This window comes from Cupressus sempervirens, chromosome 6 (genome assembly GCF_028749045.1).
Source record: "Cupressus sempervirens isolate cs-2001-9-10 chromosome 6, ASM2874904v1, whole genome shotgun sequence".
Classification (NCBI taxonomy): domain Eukaryota; kingdom Viridiplantae; phylum Streptophyta; class Pinopsida; order Cupressales; family Cupressaceae; genus Cupressus; species Cupressus sempervirens.
Genome location: NC_143123.1, coordinates 56,061,349 through 56,086,080, shown reverse-complemented (window position 1 = coordinate 56,086,080; position 24,732 = coordinate 56,061,349). Strand labels below are relative to the sequence as shown.

The 24,732-nt window shown below is 32.9% G+C and overlaps 1 protein-coding gene across 1 annotated transcript; it reads right to left on the bottom strand.

The window, feature by feature from the left end:
• Positions 1–11,365: 11,365 nt before the first annotated feature.
• Positions 11,366–13,774, bottom strand: LOC149551115 (heat stress transcription factor A-2e-like). Its single transcript, XM_089790053.1, has 2 exons — positions 13,574–13,774; positions 11,366–12,118 (listed from the first exon to the last, which is right to left on the bottom strand). Exons 1-2 carry the CDS (start codon positions 13,772–13,774, stop codon positions 11,366–11,368), a joined length of 954 nt encoding a protein of 317 aa, XP_089646179.1.
• Positions 13,775–24,732: the final 10,958 nt, after the last annotated feature.

The window sequence follows — 24,732 nt, the reverse complement described above, 5'->3', positions numbered from 1 at the left end:
AGGAGAGATCACTAGATCCAAGCAAGTCCATTTCCTAGAAAACACCTAACAAGCACCAGGAGGAGGATCTGAGGACCATCTAGAACCACCATGAGGCAAGGAAGCTAAGCAGCACCTCCATCCACCATTTCCACCATAGGGTGAGCAGTGGCGAGAAGCCTAGGAGCATGGGGTGTGCGAGTGGTGACCTAAGGAATGATGTTGCAAGCAGTGGCCACGAGGCGTCGAGGTATCTGTCGAGGCATCAAGAGGAACTTTGGCAACAATGCAGGGGGCATTGCCCTAGTGGTTTAATAGCTCCTACAAGTGAGCTACCTCAGGAAAAACTTTGTTAGCTTGCACCTGAATCTACATAGTTACATTATTACAAATGCATGCCTTAGTGTACATTGCAATATTAATATCCAAAAGGTTGTGTGTGAAAAGAACAACATTCCTATCTTTCCATAGAGTAAACAAAATTTCCATCGTAAAAGTATGCCAAATCTGGGTGGATTTTCGAGGGATTCTAGGAGAATCACCCAACAAAATCTTGTGCCAAGAAAAATATTCAAGCCTGAATGGCTTCAAAGAATCATGAATCTAGTGCCAATAATTTTGGGCACACCTACAAAACTAGAAGATATGAAAGAAAGACTCTGGTTGTCCACAAAAAGGGCATCTCGGATCTAGAACCCCAATATGTTTGAGCCAAGACCCCAGGGGAAGACATTGGAAGGCAAGGCACCAAGAAAAATGAGCAATCTTGGGTTCTATTATAGCACTCCAAATGGTAACAAAGCATTTTCTCTATTGAGGAGGAGAAGATTGAAAATGCCATCTCTGGTTGAGCATGTCCACCATCGAAAGATGGGGTGAAACCCATTGATATCCTAGACTTGGCTTATAATTAGAAAGTGGAGTGGCAAGATACCACTACCAATCATGCCACCAAGACCGAATAGACTGAATACCCACTTTATGAATTAAGTGGACTAGAATTGAAGAGAGCAATAGGTCAAAAGTCTGTCGATCTGAATGGAGAAGGTGGTACTGTACTTGCATATCTTCCTAGGAACTAAAACTCATGGAAACCCTCGAGAAGAGGTCCTTGGGAGTTCTAATGCCCCATTTGAAAAAACACAGAGCACTAGCAACTTGAGTCTTGGTAAGGGGAGTACCCTGAATGAAAAATACATGAGACCACCAAATGTTTAGCTGACTCAAGGAGAGGCCATTGCAAAATTCATCCCCAACCATCGAAGCCAAGGCTTAATAGCTTCCCAAGATTTCCATATGCTCTTGATGACAAATGAGCCCCATATGGTCATTGGCTCATGCATGATGAAAAGGGTGTGAAAACCAATCCCCTTCCAAGTAGGCATGTTAACAGGAAAGCTGGAAGATATTCAATGTCAAACCAAAATCTTCCAGGCCTCATCTCTAGTGATTGCATGAGTAATCCATTTAGCACAAAGTGCAAGGCCTTGTCTCTGAGTGGAAAACAAGCCAAGACGACCAGATTCTTTTGGGAGACAACGAAAATCCCAAGCCACTCTATGAAATCCATGGTGATCGAAACCAGAAGCCTAGAGAAAATCCCTAAGCACTCTTTCTGATTTATGATACGAAGCTTTAGAGGGGCCCCAATAAGAAGAATAATAAACATGAGTAGCTAAGAGAACCTTCAAAAAAATCTAGAATTTTCCAGCAAGGGAAAGTGGTTTTGTAATCCAATAATCAAGATTCTTGGTAATCTTGGCAAGCACAGCATTCTAAAGCTCAATAGGCAAAGCTTGGAAAGCAAAAGGAATGCCCAAAAAATGGAAAATCTCCCCATGCATTACCCATTTCTGTTCAAACTGGCTAAGTTGAGGTGGAATTCGCAAGAATGACCGGTGGAAGCAGAGCATTTTATGCCATTGAATTGTAGATCCAAAGGCTTGATAAAAGGTGCCTAGGCAACTTAAAGCATTGTGGATGTTTTCTTCATCCTCAAGAAGAGTGAGAAAGGAATCATCCACAAAGTGGCCATTGACTAACTAAGAAGATGATTCAGGAAAAGGAATGCCATGAACTAGTCTAGAAGACATAGAATGAGCTAGCAAATAGCCAAAACCTTTAGCAACAAGTACATAAAGCGCTAGAGCCAAAGGGAAATCTTGTCTAATTGAATGAAAAAGGCCAAAAGCTTTTGATTGTGAGTTATTGATGGTAATGCAAGCATTAGCATCGCAAAAGAGCATCTCCATAGACTATAAAAAATTGGGACCAAAACCCAAACCCTGGAGCATAGCCAAAATAAAGGGCCATTCAATATGATCATAAGCTCTAGCAAAATCAATCTTTAGAAAGATGGCCTTCTAGTTGGACCTGTAAACCCATTCCATGCCTTCCCAGATAGCAATAATGTTGTCGAGAATGTATCTAGACTTAATAAAGCCATTTTGTTCAAGGCGCACAATTAAGGGCAACATGTGCCATATTTTGAGAGAGAGTGCCTTGGCAATAATCTGATATGACACATTCAGAAGGGTAATGGGACTCCAATTGGAAATGTCCTCTAGATTATTGGCTTTAATTATGAATTTGATATTTCCTTTATTTATAATGGCTCCTAACTTTTTAGAATCATAGGCTTTGAGATAAACTTTGTGCAGATCAGGACCTATTTGCTCCCAGAGGTGTTTGTAAAATTCATAGGGAAACCTATCACACCCAAGGGATTTTTCATTAGCCATGGAGTAGATTGCCTCTTTAATATATTAGAGGGAAAGAAGTTGCTCACAGAAAGCATGTTGCTCAATTGCTAGGCGGTTTGGAGCAACACAGATACACTTTTTGAGAGCTTCCTCTTGAGCAACCGAATTTCCTTGCAAAGCAAACATGTTCTCATAGTGATGAAAAAATGCTTACAGGATGTCAAGGGGACTAGAAAGAACATCAAATCCTTATTTTATTATTTTAATCCCAACATTGGTATGACAGGCATGAAGAACCTGGAAGAACTCCTTTGAGGCTTTATCGCCAACCTCCAGCCAGTGGAGACGGGCTTTGATTTGGGCTCCTCAAGCGACATAGTTATCAACAACTTGTTTGTCATGGAAAAGTTTGGCCAACTAAATTTGTAAATCCACATCAAATGGATTAAGGGTGAGAGCCTCAGAGGCTTTTTTGAGAGCAGAAGTGTTGGCTTCATATGATTATTTTCTAAAAACTGCAAACTGGCGCCCATAGATGCATAGAAAATGAGTAGTTCTAGGAATGGCATCATTCCACCATTGAATCCAACCCTTCTAAGAATGCAAACATGGCTCCAAATTCCAAACACATAGCATATGTGTAATGGTGGAAGCATGCATCAACACAAACGTGTTGAGGAAGAACTGAGACTTGGCAACTTTTAGGATAGCTATTTTCCATGAAATGACAAAATAAATGGGATAGTGGTTAGATAACATCACATCTAGAAGGGGAATGATAGGTAAATGTCAATCCTCATAAAAAGAGAAAAAAGATTGTGCAATAATCATCGCACAATCGAGACACTTTAATGTGCAATCAGAGCTAGCTTGAAAGTTGGACCAAGTGTGCCAAACCCCACTATCCTGGCAGTGGCTAATATTGGGATAAAAAGGGCCCAATTTTTTGCACATGTAGTACTAGGCTTCCCTTTCCCCAAATGTCCATCAAAAGGGTAGAATGATGTCTTTTTCAAAGGCCACCTCAACCATATTGAAGTCACCACATATAACCCAAGTTGTTGGAGGAAAATTGTCAGCCAACTAGCCCCACATCTATAATCTTTCCACAGCATCATTGGAAGCATAAACCTTAATGACTTGAAAATAATAATTTTTAATGGAAAGAAAAAGCCAAATAACTCTATGCATGGGGTCACAACCATGTGAAATAATAGTAGAATGAAGATGAGGTGACAAGAGATTAACTACACAACCTTGGCTAGCTTCATGCTAAGAGGAAAACATAACTCCATCCTGCCAAATGATGTAGCATGCAAAAGAGAGCATGAAACCAAAAATCTTAACTTCTTGTAGGTAGAGAAAATCTAAGTTACCAAGTCTATGATGGGTATCCTAGACATAGTACTTTCTAGCGAGATCTGTGAGACCTCTAACATTCCATGATAAAAAAATTCATGAAAATTATTCCATATCATCCTCATCCTCAAGAGAGGAGTAGCTATTTTGCAAGAAGGTAGAAATCGGGTGGAAGTTAGAAGGAAAATCCTCTATACTTACAGCCTGGTATTTCACCTTTGGTATCTCTGCACGTCTAGGAGGACTGCAAGAACACTGCATCACTTGTGGTGCTATAAAAGAAGTAGGAAGAGGGGTATGAACCACAACCAAGGCAAAAGCCTTGGTGGTTGCCTTAATCCCTTGCATACTAGTAGGGTTTCAATCCTACAAAACCCCCAAAATAGATGTTGTGGAAACTGCTTGCGTCCCTATGTTGGTTAGAATTGACACTCTTGTGGGGAGAGGAGTCACAATGACCACTATATAGGACTATTTAGGGGGCAAGGGATTCAAGGTAGCCTTTCCCTTGCACCCAACAGTAACCCATTCTTCATTTTTCCCCTTTTTTTTTAACTCTTTGACTGGCTTGGTAGGCACTTCTTTAGGTGTGCGCTTAACCCTAGGCATAGCCAAAGGGAAATTGTTGATCTTGTGGTTTGCAGACTGGAACCTATAACAAGTGTTGGGGAGGTTCAAATAGAGCACCTTCTGAGAGAAGGTTTGAGCCACAATTTGGATTTCCATAGAATCTTTAAGATCCTTGGAAAGATCAACCTTGATGCAAACATATTTCTATGGGTGAGCATTAAAAAATTTCTCAGGCTCCTTTGTGACAACTTTTCCAAGAGTTTTGGCAATGGACTCAATAAAAGGCCAGCATGGCAAGGGTAAACCTAGGAATTTGACCCACACAAGAACCCTAAGCTTTTTATCATTAGAGACTATGAAGTCTTGTGACCATTTTTGAAACACAAGCAGGAATGAACACACAGACCACAGTCCATTGTTAATGACTATGTCTACGTATGACGGGTTGGTGAAGCAAAATAAAAAAACCTTTGGTAATTTTTTCGCACAGCATCAAGGTGGACTCCATGAGGAGTCCAACACTTGTTAACCCATTCTCGAAGCATAGCTTCAAAAGGAGTCCTACCCCTAAAATATCTGAATAAAGTATATTGTTCTAACCAGTCACACACAGCATCAAATTCTTGTAAAGGAAGGATAATATCAAGATTACCTCATGAAAAACCTTCGAGACAAATGTGCAAGGCTGTTTTTTTTGTGGCAGTGCCATGACAATTTGAAACAATAGCATGAACACTAGAAACAAGTAGTTCACCACTGGTCGGGGCCATTAAATCCTAGCCTAAAAGCTCCCACAGTAAATGTAGTGTGACAAGTGGAGACTACAGAAGGAAAGCTCAAATAAAGAGTCATACACAAGAAAACTGCAAGTTCACATGAAGCAAGAAACCCTAGCAGAGCCAAGAAACCCCCAAAAGTTACAAGTTCGCATGAACTAAGAAACCCTAGCCATCATTGCCATTTTTTTTCACTAAGTGTGATTTAAAACATCAATACCAAATAAATAGACTAGGGTAAACTTTAAGAAACCCCCCTCTAGAAAAAAATATAAATTATTGGAAAATCTTTGATTATTTTGAAAAACAAATTATTTTTGTTGGCAAATCTCTCAAATTTTTTATTTTAAATATTATTTACATTGGCGATTGTTTTGGAAAAATAGCTTTTGAGTAGAAAATTTTAGCAAATCTCAACAATAACATGAAGTTCACTAAACATCATGGAATATTGCAAATAAAAATTGAACATGTTTTATCTCAAGGAAATTGTGAGGATAATTACATTATATTTTAAATCAATAGTGAAAACTAAATATTGGTAATATATCCCTAAAGTAACTAATAATTATGATAATTATTGGTGAATTAATTTTAATTTCTTTGATAATATATAATATTTAGGTCAATCAAATCTAATCATGTATCGAATATTATGGCAAATCTTTGAGTTTAAATTTTTTCATAAAATAAATTATTGAGCAATTTTAAATATTTTAGAACTAAATTTAATAAAAATGTGGTGATCTAGGTTGCATTAAATCTTAAGTTATTAGCCAAATTAGTAGCAAAAATTTTCTAAAATTTGCAAAATTACGAATATTCACCACTAAAAAACACCCTAAAATAGACATGATTTAATTCCTAGGAAAATAGCTTGCATATGATGATTTTCAAAAAACTAATCAATCTATTCCAATTGTTGGTTATATATGTTACATAACTCTAAATTATAAATACTTCGAAAATCCCCATCAAATTATTTCTTACTATTTTTACCAATTAGTAAAATTAAGATATTATAAATAATTATTTATCCTTATACTTCACCATTATACCTCTTTTCTTTTGTTTTTTTAACATAATGGATTAGTTGATTATTGTAGCCATGATTTTTCAACATCATAGTGCACAAATAGCTTCTAGATGAATAGTCAATAACCTTAGTTCTCATTTTGTAACATTTTAATCTTGATAATTATCCTCTTTATCATGTGTCCTCACTTCTACACATGCTATCACAATGGTAGTTGCTAAATCTTCTAACTCCTTTCTCATATGTGTGAATGTGTTTGGATGCATTTAGTTACTTCACTTAAACAAACTTCATACTTCTAAATGTGTAAAGATGAAAACTCCTTAAGTTTTTTTCTTATACATGTGAGCATACTAATCTTGCACCTCATTCCTTGACCTGGATTTATGCCTTCCTCATTTCACATATACATTTGAATATATCTCTCACATATGTCACTTTTCTAACACATGTTTGGTCATACTTTGATATTCCATCTCAAATTCTACTTGCCCTATTTTCATTTTATCTTACACCTTGATCAAATCCCATTTTTAGATTTTTAATCTCCCTCTTTGTTATGATGCCAATAAGTAAAATATGTGTCTAACATCTTAGCCCTCTTCTTTTTGCTTGCAAAATCACTTTAATGAGAGAATTTCCATTCCAAGTTATATACATAGATTTTAGTATTAATGTCCCATTTAGTCCATCAAATTCAACCAAAAGATCAACTTGATCTAGACATAGTTTTGAGGGTTTGTACCTAATTTAATGCCTTTCTATACATTATTTTATCATCCTCTCCAATTGTACTCAACTGAATGAGTTATAACCCTATAACAACTAATGCAATGAACATTTTTTTTAAGCAAAACTTTTATACTTCTATCAATAAGCTAATTCAAGAAAGGCTCCCGAAAAAAAGAATCAGCAAAGAAAAACTCCATTCATTACCCAATGCAATGAACTATTATACTTTTATAAATTTTAATTATATATAATTTTCCTCTATATATATCCTTAATTGAAGTATTCCTTTAGTTTGTAATGCATACTAGTTTCTTTCTTTACTCTTTGAAAATATCGAATGTTAGGTTAATAAATTGTGTAAAGAAGGCTTCTTGGTAACTAAGCACATTCTTCATTATATAACATGACATACCTTGTAAATACTTCATGTATGAACTGACCATATTGTCAATACCTAATATCCTTTAAGGTACTTCCACCTTCCCTCTAGCTAAATTTTTGTCAAGCAATGTTGCATTTGTCCTTTCAATTTTCTCTAAATATGTGTATATCTTGTAGGGAATTCATGCCAAGATAACATGTTCCAATGACTTTTACTTTAACTTTTGAGTTAATTTGATAAACATCTTGCTTATAATTGACATTCAGATCACAAATTTTTTGATAATTTGTACTTTATATTGCCCACAAAAAAGGAAATAATTAAAAAGATCAAATGTTTTTCTCTACTATGGTGAAAGGATTATAATTGAGCCATTATAGATGTAATGTGTAAACATATAAGACTATTCCTCATTTGAGTGCAATGACATCATGAGATTTTTTTAATGTTAACTTTAATACTTGTCTTATAAAAGCTGCATTTGTCTGTCTAAATCCTGTGATTTAATATTTTTCCTACACCATATATTTTCCATTTAGAGATATGGACTTTGTTGGTTGTTGTTACACTTGAATTACTTTGAATGGTCTAAAATTATAGTATTATATATCCATATTTTATTTACAAATATTTATACTTATTGTAATGTGGATACTATTGTAATTATTTCAAATATTAAAATAAATTTATATTGATATTTATAAATAAGTAAATTACTGAATTGATACAAAATTATGATAAAGTATTTTTATAGAAGAAATAAAATAAATAACACCCTCCCCTTTAACTAACTATCTTTGGGGAATTTTTTAACTTCTATTTCAAAATACTTAAGATCCTAGAAGAAGAGCTTACCTTTCTCACCAAGCCCTATGATTTCTACCATGATTATGACATTGAGCTGTAGGTTTTTCCATTTTCATCTTCTCCATATATGGAGTGAGACCTCCTTCTACTAGTTTTTTCCCACGCTTCCTTCTTCTTCCTCCATTTTTCACAATTGTTAGGTTCCTTTTCCTTATTTTACCACCCATTTTAGCAAGTTGTAGAGCCAAGTTCTCCAAAGTCTTCTGAAAAAAAAACTTCACCAAGAAGATATAAAACTAAAATAACCCATAAAATGTGTGAAGTAATTATTATTACAATTCCCAAATTATTACATTTCATTTCCCAGAATGCTTTTGTTCTATATAAAAATGATTGAAATGACACCTCTTCTCTTTTAATTATTAGTAAGCATCTTAGTTTCATAATTAATCTCATCTTCGTTACTCTAAAATAAGGTTATTCCCTTAGTCATTTTTGTGTTATCAAGAGAATCAACTACCAAATTCGCTTCTCTATATAAGTGGGATATATTAACTTTATAAAATTTGATTAAAAGACATTGTACTTTGTTGAATATATTTTCAATAGTCCATGAAGGAGTCGAGCTTTAGAAATACAAATTAGAATTTTTAGTGAATCACCTTCTATCCATAACCCCTTAGCATTGATGTTACTTTCTAGTTTTGTCCCATAGAGAAACCCCATAGCTTTTGCTAAGTGGGCATTCTACTATCTTCCTCCCTAAAAATTGCACCACAACCAACTAGCCTTGGATTTCTCTTTGCTACTCTGTCAAAGTTCATCTTAATCCAACCAGAAGGAGGATGATCTCATCTTGCATTTTTCCTTTAATTTTTTTATCACTGAGACTTGATCCTTCATTCTACTAGAATTACCACTAGAGTCAAAATCAACTTTATCCTTGTACATAGTATTCATGTTTTCAACTATACTATATTTTACAAGGAGAGCAACTAAAGTGGAATGTTGGGCTTTATCCCTGAAGACCCCATTGTTCCTTTCTTTCCAAAGATTTCAAATTACATGAGGAAAAATCAACATCCAGAGACTATTTTCAATGTTACTGTTACAATTGTTCCACATCTGCCATAGATCCAAAGTATTATGTGGCATTGTCCTCCTTGGGTTCCAAACCTTAAAGATTTCCCCATCCAAGTATCCTAAGCATAAGGGCAATTGATAAACATATGGTTCACCAATAACCTAGGTTGTAGCTCACAAAGAAAATACTTGTTACAAAAGAACACACCTCTTTTATAGAGATTGTCCAAAGTCAATATTCTCTCTTGTAGGGAAAGCCATTGAAAAATGTTAACTTTTGGAATGATTTTTTTTTTTTTTCCAAATTGAGGCTAAGATAGGAGGCCCATCATTAGAGACTTGAATGGCTAGAACAATAGAGGAAAATAGAGATACCCCTTGTAGGGTCTCCATCCCAAATTAAAGAATCCTCATTACCTAGCTAAAGAATGAAAGCATTGAGACTAGTTTGGATAAAATTCAATTCAGAAGCAATTTCCCCAATTTTCACTGATTGCCCTCCACGCTAGTGGTTATCTACTTTAGACCCATAGCTCTAAACACATCCCTCTATAATCAGACTTGAGGCAATGACAAAACCCATAGGTTTATCCAAAATCCATCAATCCTTCCACAAATTGATAGTTTGGCCATCACCCACCTTTCATTTGGCTTTAAGTTTGGCTATTGCTTTAGCTTGTTGAATGTCTTTCCAAAAAAAAGACATGATGCGATTTCTTGGTTTTCTAGGAAATTAGCCAACAAAGGGAAATCTTTAAATATTTTCTTCTCATTATGTTGTTCTTGTACTTCCTTTCTCTATAAATCCTCCCAATTTACTTGGCCATAAGGACTAGATTCATATTTCTAATAGATATGATCCCTAAACCCCCTCTCCTTTTTGGTCTACAAACTAGACCCTAGACCACAAGTGCTAGTCTTTTCTTTTCTTCAACACCAGAGGTCAAAAGAATGGTATTTGGATTCTTTCAATGACTTCTTGGTACTTTCCCAAGATTTTGAACAAAAAACTTGATTCATGCTATCATAGTACTTACACCAAATTATCCTATTTTTGAAAGATAGCTTTGATTCATAAATTTTTTATTCAATACTTTGAGCTATATCTAAAAATAACAGAACAAGTATGACCATTTTATTAATGATAGATGCTATTTTAAAGTTTTAATGATTTAAATTCAAAATAAATGCAAAAAAGAACTCCTTGAAAATCATTAATAGATATGGTCTTTGTCATTCTTACAGTTTTCCTAGAAAAATAACAAGAAGAATGAAAAATAATTATACAAATTATAATCTATAACTTAGTTTTATGCCATATCCTACCTAACTTAATTAATTTATTAGTTAATGTTTCCCTGTAGAAAATTCAATTGATAGATGACTCACTCATTCCTAAGAAAGGTGGTCAAATGAAGAGTCCTTCAACTTGTATAATTTATTGATCTATGCTTCAATCCTCATAAAGAGACAAAATAAAGTTTCACAATTTACTATGTTATTGCAATATATGTATCTTTTTCTCTTTTTTTTAAACTTTTTTTTCTATATTAATATATTAAAAAAATTATTAAATTGTGCACACATATACACATAGACACAAAAAATATCTTTTAATATTATTTATAGAGAAAAGTTTAAAACTTTAATGTTTTACCAATATAGATTAAAAGCTGGTTCAATAAAGTAATTTATATGTACAATGTTTATTTTCTCTTCTTTCCTCTCCTATTGTATAATTTAATGATGAAATTAACAATAATATTGTTTTACAACATATCAATGAATAATAAATAATTTTATGAATCAGATTGACCTCAACGACCAATGAAATGACATAAGAATGACAATGAAAAATAGTTGCAATGATTATTCCACCAAACAAAAATGATTAGTGCTTTCTCAAATCATTGGATATTCCAAAAGGGGATCATCCCAGCTACTTCGCTTGGAATAAGCCTGACATTTCTGAAAGGACTTTGTAATTCATGAATTGGCTTTCCTCAACAAATACCTGATCCCACATAAGCATCCCCTCCACATCACTCACGCCCACAAAATCAGATTTATCAATACAAATCTCCCTACTCTGATCTTCAAGTGAACGAGTATACATTAATTTCTTAGACAAAAGTCCAGCACTTAATTCAGAATCCATTAACAGAGGCACACAATCTTCAAACCCATTTGTAATCAATGATTTACTACTTTTTCCATCAGGATCAACAAACCCAAGTTCCATCAAAGTCTTTGTACTTTTTGGACAATCTAACCCCATTTTAGGCCTTGTTTTCTTCTGTTCTTCGCTATGTGACATTGGCAATAGTTTCCTCCTTTTACCACTGTCAAAGTCACTATTTTGGATTCTCTGAACAGTAGCGGAATTTGGATTGTGAATAAGTGCTTGGAAGAAGGACATAATTTGCTGAGGTGTGTTCTCTGTCAAGGCAAAACGCCTTTGCATTTCTTCAAGTTCTCTATCAATACTTTCTTGCTCCTTCTTCAGTTGGACAATCTGCAAAACAATGGCGTCCTTGTCCTCGTTTAGTCTCTGTATTTCTCCTTCCAAACCCAACTGAGACTGACTATGATTGCAACTCTTTCGACGGACGGAATTGAGTAACTGGTTTTGCCCTCTAAGAAAACATTCATGTGCGAATTCCCATCTATCAGGATCTACTTTTCGAAAACCCTATACGGTTAGAATCATTAATCAGGTAAAAGTGGAAAAAGAAGCGTAGAAATGATATTTGGATTCAGCTTTGTATAGTTTTGTTCACGAACATTTGGCATCATATTTTTTATGGTCTTTCATAAGACAAGAAATAAGAAAATGAATCATATTCTAATGTGATACGAAAAACAAGATATGCAATTAAATCTAAAGTATCATCTCTTCAACTTATTTATATATTCGTTGAGCTGATGAACAATTAAAAATATTTGAGAAAAGAAGAGAAAGAGATAGTATAAATCATGAAATCGGGAGTATATGTATTTATTTCACCGTGTATATATGTTTCTTCATCGACATTTCACATTAAAATAATAAGAAAACAATTATCATGTAATGCGATTCATCTTGATGACATGTGATCATAACATTGAAATATTCCAATTCAATAGTCATTCAGGCTAACTTTGTGTATCTACAATTCCTAATCTGTTTGTTGAAATTTGTTGACTTGTGTGGTGAACTTCCATAGGTGAATGAAGAGCTTAAAGCTAATCTTTCGGCTTTCCCACATTTAAGGAGCTCTTGTGTGAGGTGGTCTAAAAGTGCCATTTTAAAACATTCACACAATACCCTGAACTAAGACCCCCCGATAACGGTTATAGTACTTTTTGCGCAAATGGACCAATCAGCAATCTAGTAAACTAAAAAATGGAAAAAAGCAAATGACTATTGGTGTTCACGGTGATTTATTTTGGCATGTTTGTGTGCAGGTACCAAAGTTTTTTGAACGATAATTAGATGGAAAAGATAACAGTCAACATGACGGCATTATATGGACACTCATTTCCTCTAATCATATAAAAAATCAAAACTAAAAATTGAAGATCAGAATTCACCATGCATTCTGATAGTTGACCATAGAACATGATCTGGGAAAAAGCATATACAATCAAAATCTAAAATTTTGTGTCCTTAACTTACATATGTATTGAGCTGCAGAGTGATTACAAAAAAATCTACAAAGGAGAAAAAGGATAATATAGATCATAATAGTAAGAGATTTTAGAAAAAGGATAATATAGATCATGATAATAAGAGATTTTAGCATGTATTTTTTCAGTTGTTTTTAAAATGAGATTGTGTACATATTTCTTTTTATCAACATTTCAGATCAAATTCAATGAACTTTATGAAGTGATAACGACAAACAAAGATATAGAGTGTAACTCTCTCAAAACAATACAAAATCAAACATCAAATTGAATATCTCTAACTCACATATGTATTGAGCTGTCTAACGAAACCAGATAAGTCATACTGATTGAAGTATCGAAGAAATCATAAAAATCCATCATTAAAATAAGATATCAAGAGAGTAGAGATCTTAAAGTATGATTAATCTCAATAATAAATCATAGAATGTAATCCGAAACATTCAATAAAAAACTATTGAAAATTTTACTAACTTACATATATATTGAGCTGTCTAATGAATGTAGAGAAGTTGCAGTGTTTGAAATAGCGAGGCAGAAGATTCATAGAGAAATGGTGGGGATCCTTCACAACAAAGCTCCGATTTCCTTCACTCCATGCCACAACTCTGTCTGTTGAAGGATCATCAACAATGGTGTATATTTTTGTTGCAAATGGTAATGCTCTGTTTTCTTCCATTTCCTTTTTCCAATCCTGGAAAACAAAGGTTAATCCTTTTCTTGTCTCTCTGAATTTGCCGTCGACACGACGTACTTAATTCACGTTTAGAGTCGGTAAAAGTCGTCGAGTTAGTTGACGGAAGGGTATTCTTGAACTATCGTGATATCTCGTAAAGCTTTATTTATGATATAATATCTTTTCGAGCACTCTCACAGTATGATCAAACGTCTTCACTCGATAGTTTGGAAGATATTTTGCGAAAGCTCAACTATTTTGCACTGTTAGCAAACGTCGACAATCCATCACTCGTATTTTAAAACAAACTTAATATAATATTAAATTCATCGTGGAAGAAAAAGTGAACATACAAAATAATATTCTATTGAAATATTAGGGATGGAATTGACATATACGAATACGAATTCTGATTGGATTCTTTTCGTGCCTTCTTTGTGTTGGTAAACCAAATCTCTGCCAAAATTTGGCAAATTATATAATATTTGTAAAGGTAGTTTATAAATAAAAAATAAAAAATAACTGTATGGACATGTTATAGAGTCAGATAATTATTACAAGAAGTTAAATTATGATATTGCTATCATAACTCTGTAGTTTTAGAGTCAAACTCAATGATCCATATATCGAATCCATCTCTCATGAGAATAAATGGAACACTTAGCATTCATTAGATTTAGGTGATGCTCACTGAGGTGAAGCATTGGAATCTCCTAGTACTACTCCAGCTTGAGTGCGCTCATTTCCTCCATAATTAAGTCAAAAATCATTAATATTGTAAGACTCTAAGACTTCTTTACTCATGTTGGTGCTTATATCATTGGCCTGTAGATCCACAAATTAATGATAATTTGCAATTTATGAACCTATAAAAATGGAATGAGCAAACATATAAGACTGGTCCCCATTGGAATGGGATCACACCATGAGCTTGTCTTTACTGCATATGTGATGTTTCTTGTCAGCGGCAGGTACTTTTGTCTGTAATTACATTGCCTACACTTATATCTTTTCTATTAGAGATATAGAAATTATTGGTGGTGGTTGTGCCTATATTAATCTGATTTGCCTGAGATTTATAACCGTCTATTGTAAAATTATATTTGGAGATATTAATTATCCTGTTGCAATTATATATTTGGTGTGCATTCTGCTATTGTTTTGGTTGAGTTTGTGCGGGCCTATACTATATCTTTCAAGATTGCGTTACTTATAGAATTTGCATGAAATTAAGAATGATTGTGTGATATCTAATCAATGTGCATGACTCTCTAAGCTGACCTTTAATTTGGTATGGTTATCATAATAACGTGGTTTATTCAGCATTAGATAATGACCATTTGTTCTTTATGTTTCCTCATACAACATGGGATAAGAAAGTAGGATACAAACTTTCTTGTCCCACTACTGTAAGAGGATTCTGAATTAACCAATAAAATGGAAACATACAAAATGGTCGGTTCCCATTGGAGCCAGCGCACCCTCACCACTTGTTTATTGTTGTATGTACTTGTCCATGTCTAATTCCTCTGATTGTATACTCTGCTTTGCCATATCTTTCCGGATGATTTAGAGCTCCAAATTCTTATGATTGTCGTTATGCTTGTATTGATCTGAACAGCATGAGAATTATAGCCCTTCGTTGACAAATTCTACTTAGAGAGATTACTGTTTATTGTTTTGGGTATAATGTTGTTATTTTAACGGGATTTTGGATTATAAGTTAAAAAATTAAGTTCGCGTGGTTCATTTGAGTCATGTTTAATGGTATATTGATGTGAGTATAATATTATGGGATCTATTTCTGTCTATCTATTATAACGTGTAGTGGACTTTTTACATACATTGGTTCGAGTAGTCTTGAACCTAAGACTTTTGAGACGAGAGGTTCACAGCTTATGATTGTATTGTAGGTTTCCCTCTTATTTTATATGTTTTTAAATATGATATGTTTTACTAAATAATCTTTATAGTCCTTTTGTCCAATATTTTATATATTACTATATATTAAATATCTCTAAATAATAGAATTGGTAAATAATTTACTTTATTATACTACATAATATCATTAACAATGTTGTGTGCTATAGTTTGACTATCACTTGATCATATACTACATCTTCAATGTAACATATTATGGTAAACCAATTTCTTTATCATGATACACAATTCTAATAATGATTTGTGTACCATGTGGTAAAGAAAATAATGAAACATATTACAAGACTTCACTAATGTGATGTACCATGGAGAGGGGCTTACTTTTCTAGAGTATACCACTTAAGAGATGTATTGTGTCATTTTCAAGGGATGTCATGAGAACAACACAACATAATACAACTACTTAAATATGAAACACTATGCCATCTCTACAAATTCTTGTCCTAATAGAATTAAAATAAAGTATTGAATTGAAACATTGAAATAAAGTGAATCCTTCAAGTTCTAAGTTTAATTAATTGTATAAATAATTTTGAATATAATTAATGAGATATCATATAGAAATAGGTTAAGAGTTTTCCAAATTTGCATTACTTTTAAATGGAGTAAAAAAATTTAGAGTTATGAAAAAATATCAAAATAAAAAAATTTCAAAGATTTATAAAAATATAACTTCCTCTAAAATATCATGAATTTTAGATTTTATAGATTAAAAATGGAAATATGTTTCATCAATTATTTAGGTAAGAATAATGCATTTAGGAGACAATATGAAGCTATATGGACCTTGAATAAAATGAAGGAGAATAGTAAATGGTACATTTAGCAATGAATATGTCTTAGTTTCTAGATTGCCTTTTTCATTAGATGGTATAAAATTAGATTGTTTAACAATTTAAAATGAATCAATAATATAATAGTAATAATTCACATTTATATTAAAAAATTAAATTTAACATAATTTGAATTGAAAGTAAATAATTAGCATTTTTATCAAGCATTGTTCATATATATACTATTCTCAAATAGAAAAAATATATTGTTGGAAAATTTATATGATAGTTTAAATATAGTTATAAGAACAATCATGTATAAAAATTATCATTTATTTTTTCATGGTAAATTTTTTCTATAATTTTAATAATATATTGTAGAAAAAATATTTAAATATAATTATCCAATTCATAGTTTTAGTTATTTTTTAAATCAATTATATAAATCCCTACAAGAATGGAATGAGAAAATTCTACATACATTTTTATGAAAGTTAGTTCCCTTGTTCAGCTAAATACACACAACAGAATAATAGAACATTTGTTTTCTAATATCTTTAATGAAATGTTATATTGCAATATGTAGAAAATAACATGTTATAACCACATAGACATTTTCATTACAATGATTTGGAGGATAGAGGCAAAAAAAATCTTCTATAACTAAGCCCTAAAACTCTCCATCCTTGCATACATACCAAAAATAACCATTTTAAAATATTCTAAAAAGTGACCTCTCCTATTTTGGTTCCTAATACTTCATTAGTTCAATCCTCCCCACCCTGTCTACCCTCTTATTTCAAAAGGAACAACTTAAAAGAGCCAAAAAAATTTAACTTGGGAACCTTATTTTCTCATGTAATATATCATTGTAATTCTTGTGAAGGGATCTATAAGAAAATATAAATTTTGAAGATCTACGAATCTAAATTATGAACCTTTTTAGGGCCTCTAAAGCCTTCCATTTTGAGTTTTATGGCCCATTGTCCAAATTTTTTCTTGAAAAAAATATGTTAATATAATTCAAACTACGAAGGATATTGAGGTAATTCATTGACTAATCTCTTAATTTTTTAACTGATTTCATTGGGGCCAAATTTCATGTCCATATTGCCAAAATCATTAAATAACTATCCTTAAATTGAAAAAAATATCTAAAAAATAGTGTGTTACTATTTTGCATTATTTTTAGCATATATAAATCTTTATAACACAAAAATATGATTGGGCTCCTAGAAAGATAAAAGAAAGCTAATAGAAAAATGACAAACATATAAATTATCTTTTTTGGGTGGTGTCTCTCACATTTGATTTCTGTAAGTCGTCCTGATGGATGCAACCTTGATGATTTTGAATTGTGAGTGATCATGATTGGGACCTATGAGTGGTGTACACCCTTGGGGTGATTATATTTATATTCTTGCATTAGTTGGTTGATAATTATGATTATATTTGGTTTATAATATTATGATGTTCTAGATGGTGTCATTGATGTTTGTGCCAGTGGATACCTAGATTGATGTGCTTTTATGATGTTATCCCGTGAGAACCCTAAGATGTGAACCTGGTTGCACTATGTATTATTTGCCCTATTGCACATGACTAGGTTCCTACAACAATTTAATCATATGTTTGACCATGTTGACTTATACCTTCACAATGCCATTTATGTTGTTGAGTAATTGTTTTTGTTTCTTCTTCTTCTTTTTTTGGTGAAACATTATATTTATATTAATAATAATTAGTTCAAAAATGCTCTCAAAGAAAAGAACCAAAAAAGAAAAACTATAGTCATTTCCTGATACAAAAAAGGGATGCAAAAGAAGAAATACTGCATGAAGAGAGAGTATCTATCAAAACTAATGAATCTTGGCCTAGAGATTCCCAGATCGAGAATATGGTAATTAAAAAGAGCCGAAAACTCTTATGAATACAATTCATTGATTGGTGCCAGAGACAAGACCCAGAGCCCAGCCAAAAACTATCACAGAGATTACCATCTCTAATCTACATCCAGAACTTCAATTAAGACCATGATATTAGAAAGCCAACTGACGCAAGTGTACTCTAAGACCCTGACCTGCATATAGTATCTCATAAGAACAAGTGAGATCCAAAAAAGAAAAAACATGTGAAATCGTAGAGAAGTCATGATTTACTATCAAATACAATATGAGGAGGACTCAGCCTTATTCTAAACATATTCTTTTGTCATAATTTTACCAAGTTGGGGAGATCAAGGAGGTTAAGCGGGGAGAGTAAAGAGTTAATATAAACCCCATCAATACCCAAATTAGATAGAGATTCAACTAAAAGATTGCCTTCTTTATAAGTATGCATGATGTAACATTCAGAGATTGAATCAAGAAGAGACCATACTTGATGTAATATATACTATATGGACCAATTATATACATGACATTTAATACACACATTAATAATAATGGATGAATCCCCTTCAACATGTAACTTAGATATAGAAAGTGATTTTGCAAGTTCCAAACCAAAAAGCAATGTCAAGGCCTCAACTTTGTTATTAGTACATTGAGGGAGAGAAGATGATTTTGTTGCAATCACATGACCTTTAAAGTCTCTAATGACTACATCATAGCTAGAGTTGCCTGGATTTCCTCTAGAGGCCCCATCAAAATTGATTTTGAAATAATCCTCACTTCGAGGAATCGACTTGGAATGTGCTTGGATAAGAGGAATCTTGGATGGACACAATGGAGCAGGAAGATGAGGAAAAAGAAAAACCTTCCATCGTCGAATAACATAGCCATCCCAAGGAGAAAAAAATGTTTATGCTTATATTTACTTACAAAAGCATTAAGAAGCTCAACAATTGACCTCTCTAATCCTTCCAAAAATTGAGGTATTGGAGATGATGTTTGTCTAAAATTTCTCTTGTTTCTTTCCCACCAAATTGCCCATACTACAGATGTAGGGATGCCCTTCCACAGACATGAAAACATTGATTTAGAGTATAAGATTGGCCATGCTTGGAATAAATCCCATAGAGAATTAGGTAATGGCATATGGAAATTAAGCTTATCAAGGACAAAATGCCAACAATCTTGTGCAAAAGGGTGGTTTAAGAGGAGGTGATCTATTGTTTCTATTATTAAATGTTTCAATTCATTGATTTATTATGCTATAGGTATTTATCTTGTCTTTTTAGTAATTTATGTAAAATGACTTATTTTAAATTTATCATTTAAATAGAATCAATTAGATGATTTAATTGCATAATTATATATAGTTTTTCCTTTGGCTATGATATATTGTTCATCTATATTTGATTCAATTTGTTTACTAGATATGTCTTATATCCCCAAAAATGACACATGGAGTAGTGATTTTGACCATCCATTCTAAGCCACTATTGTTCCTCTTTGAATCGCGTATCTATGTTATTAGAATAATAAACTATCTGGTTATTTACTAAAATGTGGATTAATTATGCATTTTTATTAGACCTATGAGCATGTCTATGCATTAAGGAATCCCTAGTGGTTGTAAAAGTTATTAAAATATTGCAATTTAATTATTTAAAGAAAATTTAAATTTCATTTCAATTATTTCTATTACTGACTAATTGTCTATAGTTAAATCCCAAGCAATTTGGATTGCTAGATATTATTTTGGTTAAGAGAGCCAATTAGATTATTTAATTTAAATAATCTAATTTATATTTCACTTTGTTAAAAGTGCTTATATTGGCTAAAAGTGAGTTGATTCCCACTTAAGACATTTTAATTTAGGATTTTTGGAGCAAATCCTCCAAAACCTTTTGTGAGCTTTTCATTTTCTTATTTGTTGGAAGAGTTGTGCTTGTGGGACCACCATGAGAACAAGCTCAATGAATTCAAAGCAAGAAATTATTACTTTGTCAAGTGTTTTGTTGACTTTGGCGCCTTGGTTATTTTCTAGCCTCGGTTTATGTTTCTGCCCTTTTGGCTATGAGGTAGAGTTTTTTGTTTTAAAAGAGTTTTGGACCATTTCAGCTTTTATTTTGGATTTCTTTAGGGTTAGTTTTTGAGAACTAGTTTTACCCTCCATTTTCTCATGTTTATTTGGCCCACTTGGGCGTATGTAAGAATTTGGGTTTTTCAATAGTGGAATTTAGAAGTTTTGATAATTATGCTAGTTTTTTTTGCAGAATGGATTGAAACTTAATTTTTACTTGATTTTTGGGAGTTTGGAAACCATGGGTTTTAATTTAGGTGATCTTTGACAACCTTCATTTTTTAGCAATTTTTACATCACCTTCTTGTGTGTAGCACCTAATTTTCAAAAGTTTTTCTTGGCACCAATTTTGGTTGTAGACTTGGGATGATTGTCAGGTTTCTAATCCAACCATGATTTTTCCTTGTCTTCATTCTAAGTCATGTTGAATATGTACTTCCACCACTATGTTTGGTTGAGTGTGTTTTTACACTCGAACATGTTTCTTATTTTCTCATCCAACCCTTGTTTAGCATTGACTTAGTATGGATGATTGTACCCACACATGACCATGTGCACATGCATATGATGAGATTTTACAAGACTTGAACTCCTAGATATAAGCTAGTTGAGGGATTGTTTAGTTGGGTTTGGGTTGCGAACTTGCATTATGTTTGGGGACTCATCATGTCATGAGCATGATTATGTAGGGTAGACGTGTGGACTAGTTTCTCTTGTGTACCTTGGTTTAGAAGTGGTTGAAAGGTAATGTGAAGAGGTTTTAAAAGTGATATCCAAATCAATTAAAGGGGTAATAAAACTTAATGATAAGATAAGATAATACTTGTATTCTATGTGGCCTAACAAGGGAGTTGATTTACCATACTATTAAAGGAAATGGTGTGTGGCCTCCTAATGGAGTTGATTTACGACACCAGTATGTGGCCTCATGAGGGAGATGATTTACCATACTAGTATAGCTTGGGATTCTCAATGCGAATCAACTTACACTCCACTAGAGTTCCTGCTTAATTATTCCATATAGTATTTGTCAATTTGACCAACACTAGTTGTACTGCATTGTCTCATGATCTTGGTTTCAATCCCTGATTCTTCTTGGCATGGGTATTAGCCTTGGATGATTTCTCTTTATGTTTGGGATTGGATCTTAATCTCCATGAGCATAGTGGGTGTGGGCCTATAGGTACTACATGGTTGTGGTGTAGCTAACTCTACCAGTACTAGGGTATAGTGTACAACGACACTCTCCTTCTAGTTTTAGGTCAAAGTTGGATGTTCACTTGGTACTTTATTATATTTAGACTATGTTCTGTCATGATTTATGTATTATTGAAAATACAATAGGAAAAGTAAACTCTGAGAGGGGGGGAGTGGGTGAATCAGTCCTTCAAAAATTTAACCATAAATTCATTCACCACATGTCCATCTCACAATTTGTATGTAAACTAAAAACAACTAGCTAGACATATTCATCCATAGTATGAAAGAAAATAAAATTCAACACATGTATGACACAAGATATTTGGTTACCTTCAAACCCTCCAATGAAAAGGTAAAACTGGGTTGGGGATGACACCCAAAAATCTCCACTACTATAGTAATAAAGTGTACCCAATGAAGGTTACAATATTTGATCATGAAACATGATGTACCCTATGAAAGGTCTACCATGTTAAAGGCTTACAAGATTGTTAGATCTTATCCTGTTAAAGGATTTCAACAACATATTATAAGCGTTCCTAATAAAAGGACTTTAACTTAAGACAATGAAGTAAGCACCCTATTAAAGGATTTACAATAGCTTGTTAAGACTACTCTATTAAGAGATTTAATTGATTCACCTGCTAGAATGTATTAGCAATGATTCTATGGTTAGCACTCTGCTGCTAGATAAAAAATCACCTCTTTGCATGTATCCTTGATCCTTCTAATCAGATGTATCTCTTCTATCCTCTAATTCCTTTCCTGTATTCTCCTCTAATTGATTCTACAATGTATCTCAATTCATAGTACCTTAGTCACCATGAATGCTCTATTTATGCATGCAAACTTCTCTATTTTCTCCTTCTACATTCATAAAAGAATTAGGGGTTTTCCTCCTTAAGAAGACCTAGGTGGCTTAGGGTTAGGTATGAATCAATGATTGTAATTCACCCATATTGCAACTGAATCCTTCTCTTTTTCTGATTGGTTGGATGCTCTGCATAGGGATTCTCAATTTAAATTCATTCTTATCATCTAGAATTGAAAAAAAATTCTTAAGTCGGCACCAAAATGGTTTACATTGATGTTTGTGCCATTACAAACAACTATGTGGGTCAGTGCAAGAAGTTGGGTCTCACTTTTGGCCAAAAAGTGGAAGTCTTTTTCCTGTTTTTGAAATATTTTGTCAATTGATGCCAAAATTTGAGCCATTTAGAGATTAAATATAAAAAATATTCAAAAATAAAAATTGTAGTGCCTAGAATCTTCTTTTTGAATATGTAATTTAATTGTATACCCATATGATAGATTATTTTTTTGGTATGGATCTTTAAAAACCACTTTTTCAAAATGCCTATTTCAGGACCATACCACGCTCGTGTACGGACACCACAATTTGACACAAATGAATGAATTTTTGCAAATCTTTTTAAATTGAGTTACCTAACACACCAAATATTGATGAGAATATTTTTCTTGAATTTTTTAATGAATATTTTTTTTATTATTAATTTTTAATTGGCTATAAAAGAAAATTTTAAAACCTCTCATGTACGGACACCATAATTTGATCAAAATTTCACTTTTTTCAATTTTTTTTTAAACTTCAAAAGAATTGAATGTAGATTGATGAAATATAAATTAATTTAAGAAAAAATATAAAATAAAAAAGTTATTAAAGTTTTAGTGAACATTGCTATTTTACATTTAGGTACCACCTTTGATTAAAAATAATAATAAAATAGTAAATAAAATCATAACTCTATAAAATTTATATTTCTGAAATCAAGACAATGAAAGCTCTAATGGGTTTTTATTTCGTAAAAAAATTTGATCGGGAAGACCCTCTAAAAATTATGGCAAGGCATGAATTTGTCAGTTTAATGCTTAGCCAAATCTTGAGAGGCCAAGGCATAGGCTTGGTCTCACCAAGCCTGTCCCAAACAAAAATCCAAGGCAGGAAAAAAAATCCTGCCTCATGTTGTAAGAAACAGGCACCCATTATTTGAATTTCAAAAAATAGATACCCGTTTTGAAAAGCTAAAAGCGGCATGTACCCATTTTTTGAAAATAAAAAATGAGTACCCAATTTTTAAAAATAACAAGTGCCCATTTTTTAAATTTAGGGTCGAGAACTCGAGCCTAAAATGGGTGCCCATTTTTAAAATCGGGTACCCCTTTCTAAGAGGTCTCATTTTGCGGATTTGACTTCCGCAGAATTGCGACCCAACTTTGTGCATTCACCCATGTCTAAAACTATTTACTCAACATCTGAAGTCCCTAATGCTCAACATCAACTACAAGTTCAATGTTGTAACTCAGCCTCTAAATGACTCAGCATCCATTGATCACTTGACATCTGAATGACTCGACACTCACTATCTACTCAGCACTTGAGTGACTTGACACTTACTAGTTACTCAACACATATTGTATATCTCTCACTCAACATATACTATCTAGAAACTTATGCTAGGCATACATTACTTGTTAAAAATGAACTAAGTAAATGACTTAACTATATTGTCAATCAAATGTCAAAACCAATCTAAGATTAACAATCTCCCTATTTGACATCAGTGGCAAAATACTTGGTCATGCATGAATATCCTTAGCCATTCAAGAATAACTCAAAAAATATCCATTTAGTATTTGTCTTACATACAAAATTTCAAAATTTTGTAAAAATTGACTAAACAATAATACCTCAAAATCTTATAATTCCCCCTAAGCTGATTGTGTTATTTTGACCATGAAACTGAATACTCTTTCTGAGTATTGATTGTGTTGTTCTAATTCTAAAACTAAATACTCCTATTGAGTCCTTGTTTGTGTCTCTCCAAAACTTATGTATCCCCCTTACTTATTTATCCCCTTTCATTTACTCGCCCCCTTTTTAATATTTATTTCATTGGTAGTACACTTATAGTGTGTTTTTCCAAGAAAGTTTGATGGACCTCAAGTATTATCTTTAGAGATGCATCCCAATTATGACACGCTACATCCAATGATTTGATTTGGATAGATAACTTGATAGTAAGGTCAACTAGGCATTTATGTGTAGAAAGATGATAT

What these genes read in the sequence shown, in the direction of transcription:
- LOC149551115 (XM_089790053.1), bottom strand. Translation starts at nt 13,774, where the DNA reads ATGGAAGAAAACAGAGCATTACCATTTGCAACAAAAATATACACCATT. An exon ending in TTAGACAGCTCAATATATAT is followed by an intron (nt 12,119 to 13,573) that starts GTAAGTTAGTAA and finishes CTAACCGTATAG; the next exon opens with GGTTTTCGAAAAGTAGATCC.